The 13,876-nt window shown below is 37.1% G+C and overlaps 1 protein-coding gene across 1 annotated transcript in view; it reads right to left on the bottom strand.

Moving 5' to 3' along the window:
* Positions 1-13,876, bottom strand: part of DSCAM (DS cell adhesion molecule) — a 679,278-nt gene that overhangs the window by 226,089 nt on the left and 439,313 nt on the right. The window contains exon 11 of the mRNA XM_069597968.1: positions 1,196-1,369. Within this exon, the coding sequence (XP_069454069.1) occupies positions 1,196-1,369 (174 nt within the window). The remainder of the gene's footprint in view (positions 1-1,195; positions 1,370-13,876) is intronic.

The raw sequence follows: 13,876 nt of genomic DNA on the forward strand, positions 1-13,876 counted from the left end.
AGTTTCCTTCATATTTCATCAATTTATTATTTTTTAAAATTACCACTTCAACTTTAGATTTAAGTGACTTTTTGTCCTCTAATTATTGCAAATCAGTTTCTCTAGAATATGACATTTAGCAGTCAAATTATGTATTGATATGTTCACAATATATTAATATTTCAAAACAACCTTATTTCAGAACTATAATCTGTCCATGATACAAAAGTATAGCAATAGATAGCTTGATATTTTCATTGTCGTATTAGAAAAAAATAGATTAAGTGGAATAAACTCTTTAGTAAAATAGACTGGATACTAGACTTTGTGTAGCTAGTCTTTAAGTCTCTGTCTCTCTCACACACAGCACTGAAATTCACTGTGAAGTCCAATCTCCTAATAAATAATATGGTAGAGATCCTTGAAAACCTATACACAGCATAGTTAAAATAAACAAGAGGAAGTCTGATTAAAGCTTGTGGTCAGGAAGAAATCTCAATCTATCCAGTAGAAAAGCATATAAATGAAGAAAGACATAAGCCATTCACTGTAAACTGGATGTACAACCATTTGCTAGTGAGCAATGCTCAGTAGAAGCTGGTCTACTTTATGTCCTTTCTTTGGTGGTTTAGCGACCAAAGTATAAAAATAATTTCACCCTTTCCTATAAGATCTGTCAGCAACATGGTATACATACTGTATAGTCCTACATGCTTTATCTTCTTGTAGGGATGTATGTTGATAATGAGGTTTCCAGTTTCTTGATTTTACAGTGATCTTAAAGAAGGAAATCTGTGGACAAGCTTGCAAATGACAAAAAGCATGAAGAGACCTCTGAAAAGAACACCTCTGAGACCATGCACTAGGCTTTTCCAGGATAAAATCAACAGGAGAGAAATCGGGGTGCCAAAGGCAGCAACCCACTCATCTGCTGGACTGCTCAGAGCCTGGACCCATGGCCAGGGGAGCAGAGGGAGGGAAGCCCAGGGTTCCCTGCCCTGGACGCATATTCTGATGCACACTCTGCATATTCTGACAGTCGCTGGACTTCTACTATCCTCTTCAACTGTATGTTTAAGACAGGAAAGCATCAACCCCCCAGCTGCAACAAACCACATTTTGCTTTGCTTTGTTTTTAAACAGTGCGCGTGGAGACCATTGAAAATGGAAGCCCCAGAGCCCTATTTAGGTAAAATGAAGAGCTCGTCTTCCTTACTTTTCACCGTGAGGTACATGGACTTGCTGACGTCCGCGCCCACATCGTTGCTGACCTTGCACAGGTAGTAGCCACTGTCTTCTTCCACCACGTGCTTGATCAACAGAGACCCATTGCTGAGGACCTGAATTCGGCCATTCAGGGCAATCGGTTGGAACTGGGGAACCCCAGCACCTGGAATAAAATAAAATAAAGAGGAATGGTGATGCCAACAGGAGTAAATACAGGGAGACAATAAACTCAAGGTCATCAGACCACAAAGGGGAGGTGACAGATGCTGAACAGACATCCTAGCGGACAGGCACCTGACGTGCCAGGATTTTTTTTTTTCTTTCTTCTGATAATGAAATTCTTGTTTAGGGAGAGACATGTTTATTTAAAATGATAGCATTTCAAACGTTGAGATGAACAGTAAGAGACCTTACAGATAGTTTCCACATAAAAAGCCAGATTTGATGAGCCTTAACTGGTTGATAAATTATTCACAGGAATCACAGTAGAATGACTACAGAAGTAGACATCTTGTGTGTAACCAACTTAATTTGTTGTGTTCCCAGGGACTTAAAATGAATGTAAACAAGAGTGCTTCAGGGGGAGGACATTTGAAGACTTCCCATGATGCACACATCTGAGACTACAAGGTGAATACCAATATCACAGACTTCCCTTCTAAGCGTGGTCTAGAAATACAATGTACTATTAATACCATTTAATGTTATTAAATAAATGTTAGATCATTGCACTAAGACAGAGCACAATTAAAACACCTTAAAGTGCTTGCATTCAAGGAGATATAGCCCAGATGTCTATGCTATGATCATAAATGTGATCCAGATAAAAGATCCATATGAAACTATTTTGAAAAATAAACTTAGAAATAATAAAACAGAAGATAAGGGAGGTTTCTGGGAAAACAGTAGTTGGATGAATCAGATGATACTACTATGTTGCTTTTTGCCATTCTGGGACTTAGGAGGTTGTGGTCTAGGCCTTGAAAGGCTAATAGGGTTTCTCTTATATTCTGATCTGAATCTGAAGATTTGGGGAGAATACCCACAGGGGAAGACAACTCCATCTTTCTAGAGAAAGCCCGAAGCATGGGCCAAATATGTGCTCTAGAGAAGAGCTGCTGGTTTCTGTGTGCCCAGAACCTACGTGGGACCTGAACAGGTGGGAGGTCACACACTCATGTGGGAAACTTCAGACTTTGTATATGGGGAAATGAAACGAGAGGGGATACACTTCTTCCTGTAGTTTCCCCTGTAACTCATCATTTACTTATTGGTGTCCTTCAGGTCACAGTAGCAGAGACTCCTGTTGGGCCTTCTCTTCCCTGTTTCAGCTCCACCAAAGAAACAAAGGAAGTTAACTATGTATCTAAGGGGACCTCTACAATGAATCTGAAAGGCAAGCAGCATCAGTAAAGCAGGTAGGTTCTACCAAAAGAGAACTTCTAAAGAAGATACATGAATGAGATCAAATTTAAAAAACAGAATTCCATTTCTGAAAAGGATGGAGAAAGACACAAAAGAATATCACTTCCATTCTAACCACCAAAGGGAGATTGTTAATCTACAAAATCTTACTTTTCTTGGAGTGAATCACAGAGCAGAAGTCACAGGCAACTGGGTAAAGTTAGTCACAAAGAATTTAAAATATCGTATAAGGAGCTATGGCATATGTAAACAATCTCATGTTTGGTAGAGAGTGAGAGGACAAGATCCTGGACATACAAGCCGGAAGAAGTAAAGAACTGGAAATAAGTATAGCCCAATTCAATTTCTACTCTTTTATGCATCAGAGTATTATAAGATAATAAAATGTTGTAAGATACAAAAAAAAGGAAATAAGCAAGCAAAAAGGACCAGAGAGGAAATCATCAACAGTCTTGAAAGCTTAGTATGAAGCTATTGAATAAGAACTTTATGACAACTATGACTAATAACCATAGACAGGTAAGGGATTCAAAAAGAACATTAAAACCATACAAAAGAAAAAGACAGATAAATAAAATGTTAGAAACAACATTTCTACAATATTAGATGCAAGGAATTCCTTAATCTAATCTGCAGATTGAATACAGTAGAGAAAATAATTAATGAACCTGAAGCTAGGCCAACAGAAATTATCCAAATTAAAACAAAAAGTGCAAAAGAGTGAAAAAGACAGAATAGGATGTCCTAGAGCTGTAGAACAATATCAAATATTCTAACATTGGGCAGTGACAGTCTCAAAAAGAGAAGATAGGGACAGAAGAAATAATATTTGAAATACAGATGACTTTAATATCACTATCAATCATTTTGACTGAACTGAGATTTATAGAACTCTACATCCTAGAACAGCAGATTCCATGCTGGTTTTGAGTGCACATGGAACAGTTACCCAGACAGATAGTATTTTGAGCCATAATAAAAAGTTCAATAGATGTTATCAGATAAATTAATACAGATTATGTTCTAGTTCCAGAAAAAACATCTATTTCTGCTTTATTGACTACGCCAAAGCCTTTGACTGTGTGGATCACAATAAACTGTGGAAAATTCTGAAAGAGATGGGCATACCAGACCACCTGACCTGCCTTTTCAGAAACCTTTATGCAGGTCAGGAAGCAACAGTTAGAACTGGGCATGGAACAACAAATAGGAAAAGGAGTATGTCAAGGCTATATACTGTCACCCTGCTTATTTAACATATGCAGAGTACATCATGAGAAATCCTGGGCTGGAGGAAGCACAAGCTGGAATCAAGATTGATAGGAGAAATATCAATAACCTCAGATATGCAGATGATACCACCCTTATGGCAGAAAATGAAGAGGAACTAAAGAGCCTCTTGATGAAAGTGAAAGAGGAGAGTGAAAAAGTTGGCTTAAATTTCAACATTCAGAAAACTAAGATCATGGCATCCGGTCCCATCATATCATGGCAAATAGATGGGGAAACAGTGGAAACAGTGGCTGACTTTATTTTTTGGGGCTCCAAAATCACTGCAGATGGTGATTGCAGCCATGAAATTAAAAGATGCTTACTCCTTGGAAGGAAAGTTATGACCAACCTAGACAGCATATTGAAAAGCAGAGACATTACTTTGCCAACAAAGGTCCATCTAGTCATGGTTTTTCCAGTGGTCATGTATGGATGTGAGAGTTGGACTATAAAGAAAACTGAGCCCTGAAGAATTGATGCTTTTGACGTATGGTGTTGGAAAAGACTCTTGAGAGTCCCTTGGATTGCAAGGAGATCCAACCAGTCTATCCTAAAAGAGATCAGTCCTGGGTGTTCATTGGTAGGACTGATGTTGAAGCTGAAACTCCAATACTTCGGCCACCTGATGTGGAGAGCTGACTCATTTGAAAAGACCCTGCTGCTAGGAAAGATTGAGGGCAGAAGGAGAAGGTTGATGACAGAGGATGAGACAGTTGGATGGCATCACCGATTCAATGGACATGGGTTTGGATGAACTCTGGGAGTTGGTGATGGACAGGGAGGCCTGGTGTGCTGTGGTTCATGGGATTGCAAAGAGTTGGACACAACTGAGTGACTGAACTGAACTGAACTGATGTTCTAGTTCCACAGAAAAACTAACATTGAGATCAATAACAGAAATGTATCTGGGAAAAACCTCAAATATTTGAAAATTAAACAATGTAATTCTAAATAACTCATGAGTCAAAAAAGAAATCACCAAAATAATTAGAAGATATATATATATATATATATATATATATATATATATTTTGAGTTGAATAAGAATGTAAATACAATATATCAAAATGCATGGAATGCAGTTAAAAGCAGCACTTAGATGGAAGTTTGTAGCATTAATGTTTGTATTGGAAAAGGAAAAAGATCACACATCAGTGATCCTCCTTCAGAAGCTCTTCAAAAAGAGCAAATGAAATCCAAAGTTAGGAGAAATAAGGAAATTAATAGAGAGGAAAACTGAAATCAATGAAATAAGAAAATAGAAAAAAAACTAAAGAAAAAATCAATAAAACAAAACTATAGTTCTTCAAAAAAAATATGATAGATAAACCTCTGTCAGGACTGATCAAGAAGAAAGGAGAGATATAAGCTACAAATAACTACCATGAAAGAGGCTATCACTGCAGCCTTTACTTGAATTAAGAGGATAATAGAACATTGGGAATAATTTTGTGCCAATAAATTTGAAAAGTTATATTAAATAATAAATTTCTGGGACAAAACAAACTCTCAAAGAACAGTCTGGAAAAATTAGATAACCTTAATAGTCCCGTAGCTATAAATACATTTAATTTATTGTTAAATTAAATATCCCACAAGAATATTTAAAGCTGAGACAGCTTCAGTAGTGAGGTTAGCTAACATTTAAAGAAAAAAATACCAATTTTACATGAAGTCTTTCAGAAAATACAAGAGGAAGGTGTACTTTATCATTGATTTTACGAGGCCAACATCATCTTGATACCAAAATCAAATAAATACCTTAGAATTACTGATCAAAATCCACAACGAACTCAGACATAAAAATCCTTAACCCAACATTAGCAAGTTAGGTTTATCAATATATTAAAAAAAATATGTCATGACCAAGTGAAATTTAATCTAGGAATGCAAGGTTGGTTTAAATTCAAAGATTAGTTAATGAAATTCTTCATATCAACAGACCAACAAAGAAGCACAATGTGATTATTTGAATGGATACAAAGAAAGAATAAAAAATATTTTCTAGAATTCAGCAATCTGATAAGACCCTGATAAAAATCTCATAGTAAACTAGTTGTAAAATGGAATAACTTGAGAAAAGATTTGCAAAAAGTCACAACTAGCATCATTTTTTTTTACTCAATTGTAAAAACTAAATTATTTTCCACCAAAGATCAAGAAAGAGACAAGGAGTTCTGGTCTTGACCTTTTTATTCAAGATCATTCTGAAGATTCTAGCAAGAGCAATAGAAAAAGTGAAAGAAATAAAGTGCACATATATTAGAAAAGAAGAATGGAACTGCCTTCCCTCATGGATGACAGAATTATTTATAGATGATAAAAAGTGCCTATAAAAAAGTTGCTAGAAAAATAAGTGACTTTAGCGAAGTCATAGAACACATGGACACATCAAAATATAAAATTTAAAGCTAATTGTATCTATATATGTAACAGGCGATTGGAAACTGAAATTTTTAAAAAGCAAAAATGTTGAATTAAAGCATGAAATATTTAGAGATATATTTTAACAAGATAAGTGCAAGATTGGCCTACTGAAAACTGCAAAAGTTGTTACTAACAATTATAGAAGACCTAAATAAACGGAGATGGAGCATTCATTATACTATATTCATGGATAGAAATTTTCAATACTTTCAGTGATTGGAAATATTTTTCTATAAAAGGCCAAATAACAAATATTTTATGGTTTGCAATCTGTCACAAATATTTTATGTTTGCAAGTCTGTGACATTCCTTATTTCTGTCACTGAAGCATGAAAGCAGTGATAGAAAATACACGTGTGTGTGGGTACTTAGTTGATCAGTCATGTCCGACTCTTGTGACCCCATAGACTGTAGCCTGCTAAGCTCCTCTGTCCATGGGATTCTCCAGGCAAGCATACTGGAGTGGGTTGCCATTTCCTTCTCCAGGGGATCTGCCCAACCCAGGAATTGAACCCAGGTCTTCTGCACTGGAGGCATACTCTTTACTCATTGAGCTATGGGGGAAGCCAAATACATAAATCAGCACAATCATGTTTCAATAACATTTATTTACAAAAGCAGGTTTTGAGCAGGATTTGACTTGTGGTTCAGTTTGCTGACATCTGATTTAAAGGTATTACTGATTAAAAAATAAAAGTATATGGATGTAAGTGAAAGTGACTCAGTCATATCCGACTCTTTGGAATTCTCCAGGCCAGAATACTGGAGTGGGTAGCCTTTCCCTTTGTCAGGGGATCTTCCCAACCTCAGGTTCAAACCCAGGTCTCCCTTATTGCAGGTGGATTCTTTACCAGCTGAGCCACAAGGGAAGCCAAGAATACTGGTGTGGGTAGCCTATCCCTTCTCCAGCGGATCTTTCCAATCCAGGGACCGAACCGGGGTCTCCTGCTTTGCAGGCAGAGTCTTCACCAACTGAGCTATCAGGGGAGCCCATATGGAAGGATGTAAAGTTAGAGGAGTGGTATATACTAACAATACTCACACATCTGCTTTAGTTCTTTATCTCATATATAATGTATGAAAGAGATTTCTGTGGTGGATTTGACAGCATTTCATAACATCATTCTGATAGATAAATGGTTTTAATTCATCTTATTTATAAAGAACTCAAAATCAGGGGTGAAAAAAACATTATAGTAGTTTTTAATGTTGAGTTTGCCAAAAAATTTGTTTGGAAAGATGTCATACAATAGTCATGGAAAAATGCAAACAAATGTTTTGGCCAACCCAATACTTTCAGTGTTACTTTCTTCAGTATCAGCTACTGATTGTTTCATAAAGTAAGATGAAATTAACAAAATTATTCTTATTCCTACACCTTTTACTACTTGGGAATAGACAAAAAAATTATCAAAATGCATAACATGCAAAATTACAACAGAAACACATACAATATTAATTAAAACTTAATTCATATGAATATTCACAGAATATTTAAACAGATGTTTGATGATTAATGAACATATCTGCCATAAGGGTGGTGTCATCTACGTATCTGAAGTTATTGATATTTCTCCCGGCAATTTTGATTCCAGTTTGTACTTCATCTAGACCAGAATTTTGCATGACATACACTGCATATAAGTTAAATAAGCAGGGTGACAATATACTGCCTTGACGTACTCCTTTCCCAATTTGGAACCAGTCCTTTGTTTCATGTCCAGTTCTAACTGTTTCTTCTTGACATGCATACAGGTTTTGCAGGAGACAGGTAAGGTGGTCTGGTATTCCTATCTGTTTAAGAATTTTCCAGTTTGTTGTGATCCACAGTCAAAGGCTTTAGCATAGTCAATGAAGCAGAATTAGTTATTTTTCTGGAATTCTCTTCCTTTTTCTATGATCCAATGGATGCTGGCAATGTGATCTCTGGTTCCTCTTCCTTTGCTAAGTCCAGCTTGCACATCTGGAAGTTCTTGGTTCATGTACTGTTGAAGCCTAACTTGGAGGATTTTGAGCATTACTCTGCTAGCATGTGAAATGAGTGCAACTGTGCAGTAGTTTGAAGATTCTTTGGCATAGCCTTTCTTTGGGATTGGAATGAAAGCTGACCTTTTCTCCTATAAGCACATGTAAAATTGTGCTTTGTCTTTACAAAATAGTGTTTATTGTCCAATTACTAAGCATCCACTATGTGGTGGATCCAGGGCAATTTCCTATGGTTATAAAAGGTGGTGTCCTCTTTGTCAGTTTCTCTCTCTCAGGTCAGAATCCTCACTCTGGGGAAATGTGAGCTGTTATATTGTAAGCTTCCCTGTAGAAAGATTTCCTTGAGGGTTTTCTTCAAACAAAGTTCTGTGAGAAGCTGGATCCTGCCAGCAACCACACAAGTGGGCTTGAACTCTGAGATGACTGCATCCCTGGGTGGAAACCTGACTGCAGCGCTGAGAGACCTTCGTCTAAGGACTCGACTAAGCCGTACTCAGATTCCTGCCCCAGAGAAATCGGAAGATCGTAAGTATGCATTATCATTGTTAAGTCACTAAGCTTAGGGGTAACATGTTACACAACAAGCAATTTCCAGTACACTGTGAGAAACTAGGCAATCAGGAAGGCATTCAGTTCCTCAGTTTCCTTACCTGTAAAATGGATTAATGATAGATCCTCCTTCATAAGGTGGTAGAGATATTTAAGTTCTTAACCTACGGTAGGGCATAGAGCATGTACACACTATTGCTGCTTGTTTTTTCTAATTTCTGTTCTAATTATTTAATCATTTAATGCTAGTTGACTTTACATCTTTCCTATTCCACAAGACCAAGGACCTTGTTTCAGTGGACCTCTCTGCTTATCAATCAGCTCATCAATAGAAAGATATAGTGAAAAGGAGGCTTTTTGGCAAATCCCTGGAGTGGAATTCTGTATATTAAAGTGTTAAATTGTACTGTTAAGTTGCTTAGTAAAAGATAGAGCTATTTTATCTCCACTGGCTGGGGTTCATTTTTTTCCTCAAACATGTGCACTATTACTCTTTTTGATCTTATCAATATGATATATATCTCATTATTTTAATTTACATGATTTTACTAATTTTTGTATTATTTTTTGCTTTGCTTATAGATATTCAGTCACTAAGTCATGTCTGACTCTTTGAGACTCTATGAACTGCAGCACACCAGGCTCCCTTGTCCTTCAGTGTCTCCCAGAATTTACTCAAATTCGTGTCCATCAAGTCAATGATGCTGTATGACCATCTCATCCTCTGCCACCCGCTTCTCCTTTTATCTTCAATCATTTCCAGCATCAGGGTCTTTTCCAAGGTGTCAGTTCTTTGCATCAGGTGACCTGATTGGAATTTCAGCTTCAGCATCAATCCTTGTAATGAATATTCAGGACTGATTTCCTTTAGGATGGACTGGTTTGATTTCCTGGCTGTCCAAGGGACTCTTAAGAGTCTTCTCAGAACTACAATTTGAAAGCATCAATTCTTTGGTGTTCAGCCTTCTTTATGGTCCAACTCTCACATCCATACACTACTGAAAAAACCATAGCTTTGACTATACAGACCCTTGTTGCAAAGTGACATCTCTGTTTTTTATTATGCTGTCTAGGTTTGCCATAGCCTTCATTCCAAGGAGAAAGCATATTTTAATTTCACACCTTCTGACCTGGGGAACTCATCTCCTGGCATCATATCTTTTTGCTTTTTCACATTATTATTCAGGGTTATTGTAGCAAGAATGCTGGAGTGGTTCACCCTTTACTCCACCAGTAGATTACATTTCGTCAGAACTCTTCACTCTGACCCAACCATCTTGGGAGGCCCTGCATGTCATAGCTTCACTGACTTACACAAGCCCTTTTGCCACAAGGCTATGATCTATGAAGGGATGCTTATAGATAACTGAGCATCTTTTAATGAATGCATCAGTAATTTGTACTTGTTTTTTTGGTGAACATTATGTTTATATTCTTTGCTATATTCATGTACCTACTGGATACATCAGTAACCTCAGATATGCAGATGATACCACATTTATGGCAGAAAGTGAAGAACTAAAGAACATTTTGATGAAAGTGAAAGATAGAGTGAAAAAGCTGGCTTAAAACTCAACATTAAAAAAATGAAGATCTCATCACTTCATGGCAAGTAGATGGGGAAACAATGGAAACAGTGAGAGACTAATTTTGGGGGCTCCAAAATCACTGCAGATGGTGACTACAGCCATAAAATTAAAAGATGCTTGCTCCTTGGAAGAAAAGCTATGACCAACCTAGACAGCATATTAAAAAGCAGAGACATTACTTTGCCAACTAAAGTCTGTCTAGTCAAGGCTATGGTTTTTCCAGTAGTCACGTATGGATGTGAGAGTTGGAGTATAAAGAAAGCTGAGTGCTGAAGAATTGATGCTTTTGAACTGTGGTGTTGAAGAAGACTCTTGAGAGTTCCTTGGATGGCAAGCAGATCAAACCAGTCCATCCTAAAGGAAATCAGTCCTGAATATTCATTGGAAGAACAGATGCTGAAACTGAAACTCCAATACTTTGGCCACCTGATGTGAAGAACTGATTCATTGGAAAAGACCCTGATGGTGGGAAAGATTGAAGGTAGGAGGAGAAGGGGACGACAGAGGATGAGATGGTTGGATGACATGATCGACTTGATGGACATTAGTTTGAGAAAGCTCTGGGAGTTGGTGCTGTGCAGGGAAGCCTGGCGTGCTGCAGTCCATGCGGTCGCAAAGAGTTCAGTGGACTGAACTGAACTGTTGGATTTTGTCTTTTTCTTCTTTCGCCAAAGCACTTTGAGTCCTAAAAATGATTCTATATTCCTATTTTTAGAAAACTTTAGTTTTCTTCATGTTGTTTCAATCAGGATTGCATTTTGGATATTATCAGCTACCTTTTCATCATTTATTGAAATGATCATCCTTCTTTTTCTTATAAAAGTTTATTGCATCTTTTAAGGTGCAAAAATTATAAATTCATAAATTATAAAACTCCTTCTTAAGGATCACGTGTTCATTATGGTAAGGATAAATGTTATTGAAACTTAAAAATCAGAGGAAAAAGCCTTTGATTTTTATTTATGTGCTTAATTTTGGTAAACTGTTTGAAAAATCTATAAAGGCTATCATTGCCTTTCTCAAAGTTAACTGCAAATTAGGAGCCAGATCTAGACTAATACACACAAGCTGAAAATTCAGTCAAATGTAGGATTTTTAAAATATATCCATAAGGCAGCAAACCAGGAAATCTGAAAATGCTATGAAATTTATAAATTATATAAAAATGTGTTACAAAGCCCTGAAACATCAAAATGCTGATAGAATGTGAGAAATTTATAGGACTGTTCATGTCAAAAACACAAATGTTTTCTTTTCCTTGAATAATTTTCACCAGAGAAATACTTACAGTATTTGACCCATTTATAGTAAAGAGTTACAATAAAATTCAGCTTCATTGCTAAGCTTTCTCAGTTGAGTAGCTGAAAAAGATTATCTATTAATTCCTATGTGGACTGACAGCAGTCTCTTCACTACTAAAAGATCCTAGTGGAGACAGAGACAACGTATAAGTGCAGTTGAATACCATTTTTTCATCAGAAAATGAACCAAACTTGATGGGATATAGCATTTATAAATGTTGTCATGCTAAACAGAGCCATTCATCCACCATATGAACAACAGTTCCAACGGTGAGCACATGTTCAATTAGAGGAAAAGTGGACTTGGGCCACGACTTGACAGAATTATAGTTCATTGACTTTAGATGCATCATTATTGTAAAGAACAAAATTTAATGCAGTGCACACTCTATTTCAAAAATCTGCAATCCTGTTAGCATAACATAAGCACTTTGGGTAATTAGCTAGAAGATACACTTACAGAAACCAGAAATCATTAATTAAAACTTGGTCAGTTTTCTGTGGCTAGTTGAGGTCAAGTGGGGACCATTTTAGTGCTCCATTACATGAAAAGAAAGTGTTCACACATTATGTAAGGCACACACTGAATGACTGGGTATGTTCCTACTGCGTGACCCTTCTTATTTATTGAAAAGCTATGCCTAGCAGAACTTTCAATAACTGAGGAGATGGAAACAGGAAAAAGAGAAACCAAGTATTGCCAAGTAATCCTGCTTTGAAGGCAGCAGTAAACACCATCTTTGTTTCATCTCTGCTTCCCTTTGAGGTCTTTGCGGGTCTATAGGGAGACGATTTGACCAAGAATCAGAACTGAGTTCTAAGGGTATCTCTGAATCCTTAGGAACTGGGCCCTTGAGCAAGTATTAGCTTATTCTGTCTGCATCTTTGATATCATCATATATGAAATGGGAAGAAGAACCCATTTCTAAGCCATATAGATTGTTCACACAAAAGGGAACAAGACTGCATGAATGCAGGTAGGCATCAGTGCCCATATGCTGGAACCAGAAGATGCTGGTCAATGAGAACACTCAGAGAGTTTCCTGGAAGGTGAAAGATGATTTTTGTGTAGGAGAAAATAGAAAGGATATGGCTTTCTGCTCCCTAGGCTGCACACTAGATGACCAGGCTGTATGTTATTTCTCTATTGCACCAAAGAATCAAAGCATAGTCCCTTTCTTTTTTTTAAAATATATATTTATTTTAATTGGAGGCTAATTACTTTACAATATTGTATTGGTTTTGCCATACATTGACATGAATCTGCTGCGGGTGTACATGTATTCCCCATCCTGAAACCCCCTCCCACTTCCCTCCCCATCCCATCCCTCTGGGTCATCACAGTGCACCAGCCCCGAGCATCCTGTATCATGCATCGAACCTGGACTGGCAATTCATTTCACTTGTGATAATATACATGTTTCAATGCCATTCTCCCAAATCATACCACCCTCTCCCTCTCCTACAGAGTCCAAAAGACTGTTCTATACTGTGCCTCTTTTGATGTCTCGCATACAGGGTTATCATTACTTTCTTTTTAAAATCCATATATATGCATTAGTATACTGTATTGATGTTTTTCTTTCTGGCTTACTTCACACTGTATAATAGGCTCCAGTTTCACCCACTTCATTAGAACTGATTCAAATGTATTCTTTTTAATGGCTGAGTAACATTCCATTGTGTTTATGTAACACAGCTTTCTTATCCATTCATCTGCTGATGGACATCTAGATTGTTTCCATGTCCTGGCTATTATAAACACTGCTACGATGAACATTGGGGTACACGTGTCTCTTTCAATTCTGGTTTCCTCGAAACCAGTAGTGGGATTGCTGGGTCATAAGGCAGTTCTAATTCCAGTTTTTTAAGGAATCTCCACACTGTTCTCCATAGTGGCTGTACTTGTTTGCATTCCCATCAACAGTATAAGAGAGTTCCCTTGTCTCCACACCCTCTCCAGCATTTATTGCTTGTAGACTTTTGGATCATAGCCATTCTGACTGGTGTGAAATGGTACCTCATTGTGGTTTTGATTTGCATTTCTCTGATAATGAGTGATGTTGAACATCTTTTCATGTGTTTGTTAGCCATCTTTATGTCTCCTTTGGAGAAATGTCT

This window comes from Ovis canadensis, chromosome 1 (assembly GCF_042477335.2).
Source record: "Ovis canadensis isolate MfBH-ARS-UI-01 breed Bighorn chromosome 1, ARS-UI_OviCan_v2, whole genome shotgun sequence".
Lineage (NCBI taxonomy): Eukaryota > Metazoa > Chordata > Mammalia > Artiodactyla > Bovidae > Ovis > Ovis canadensis.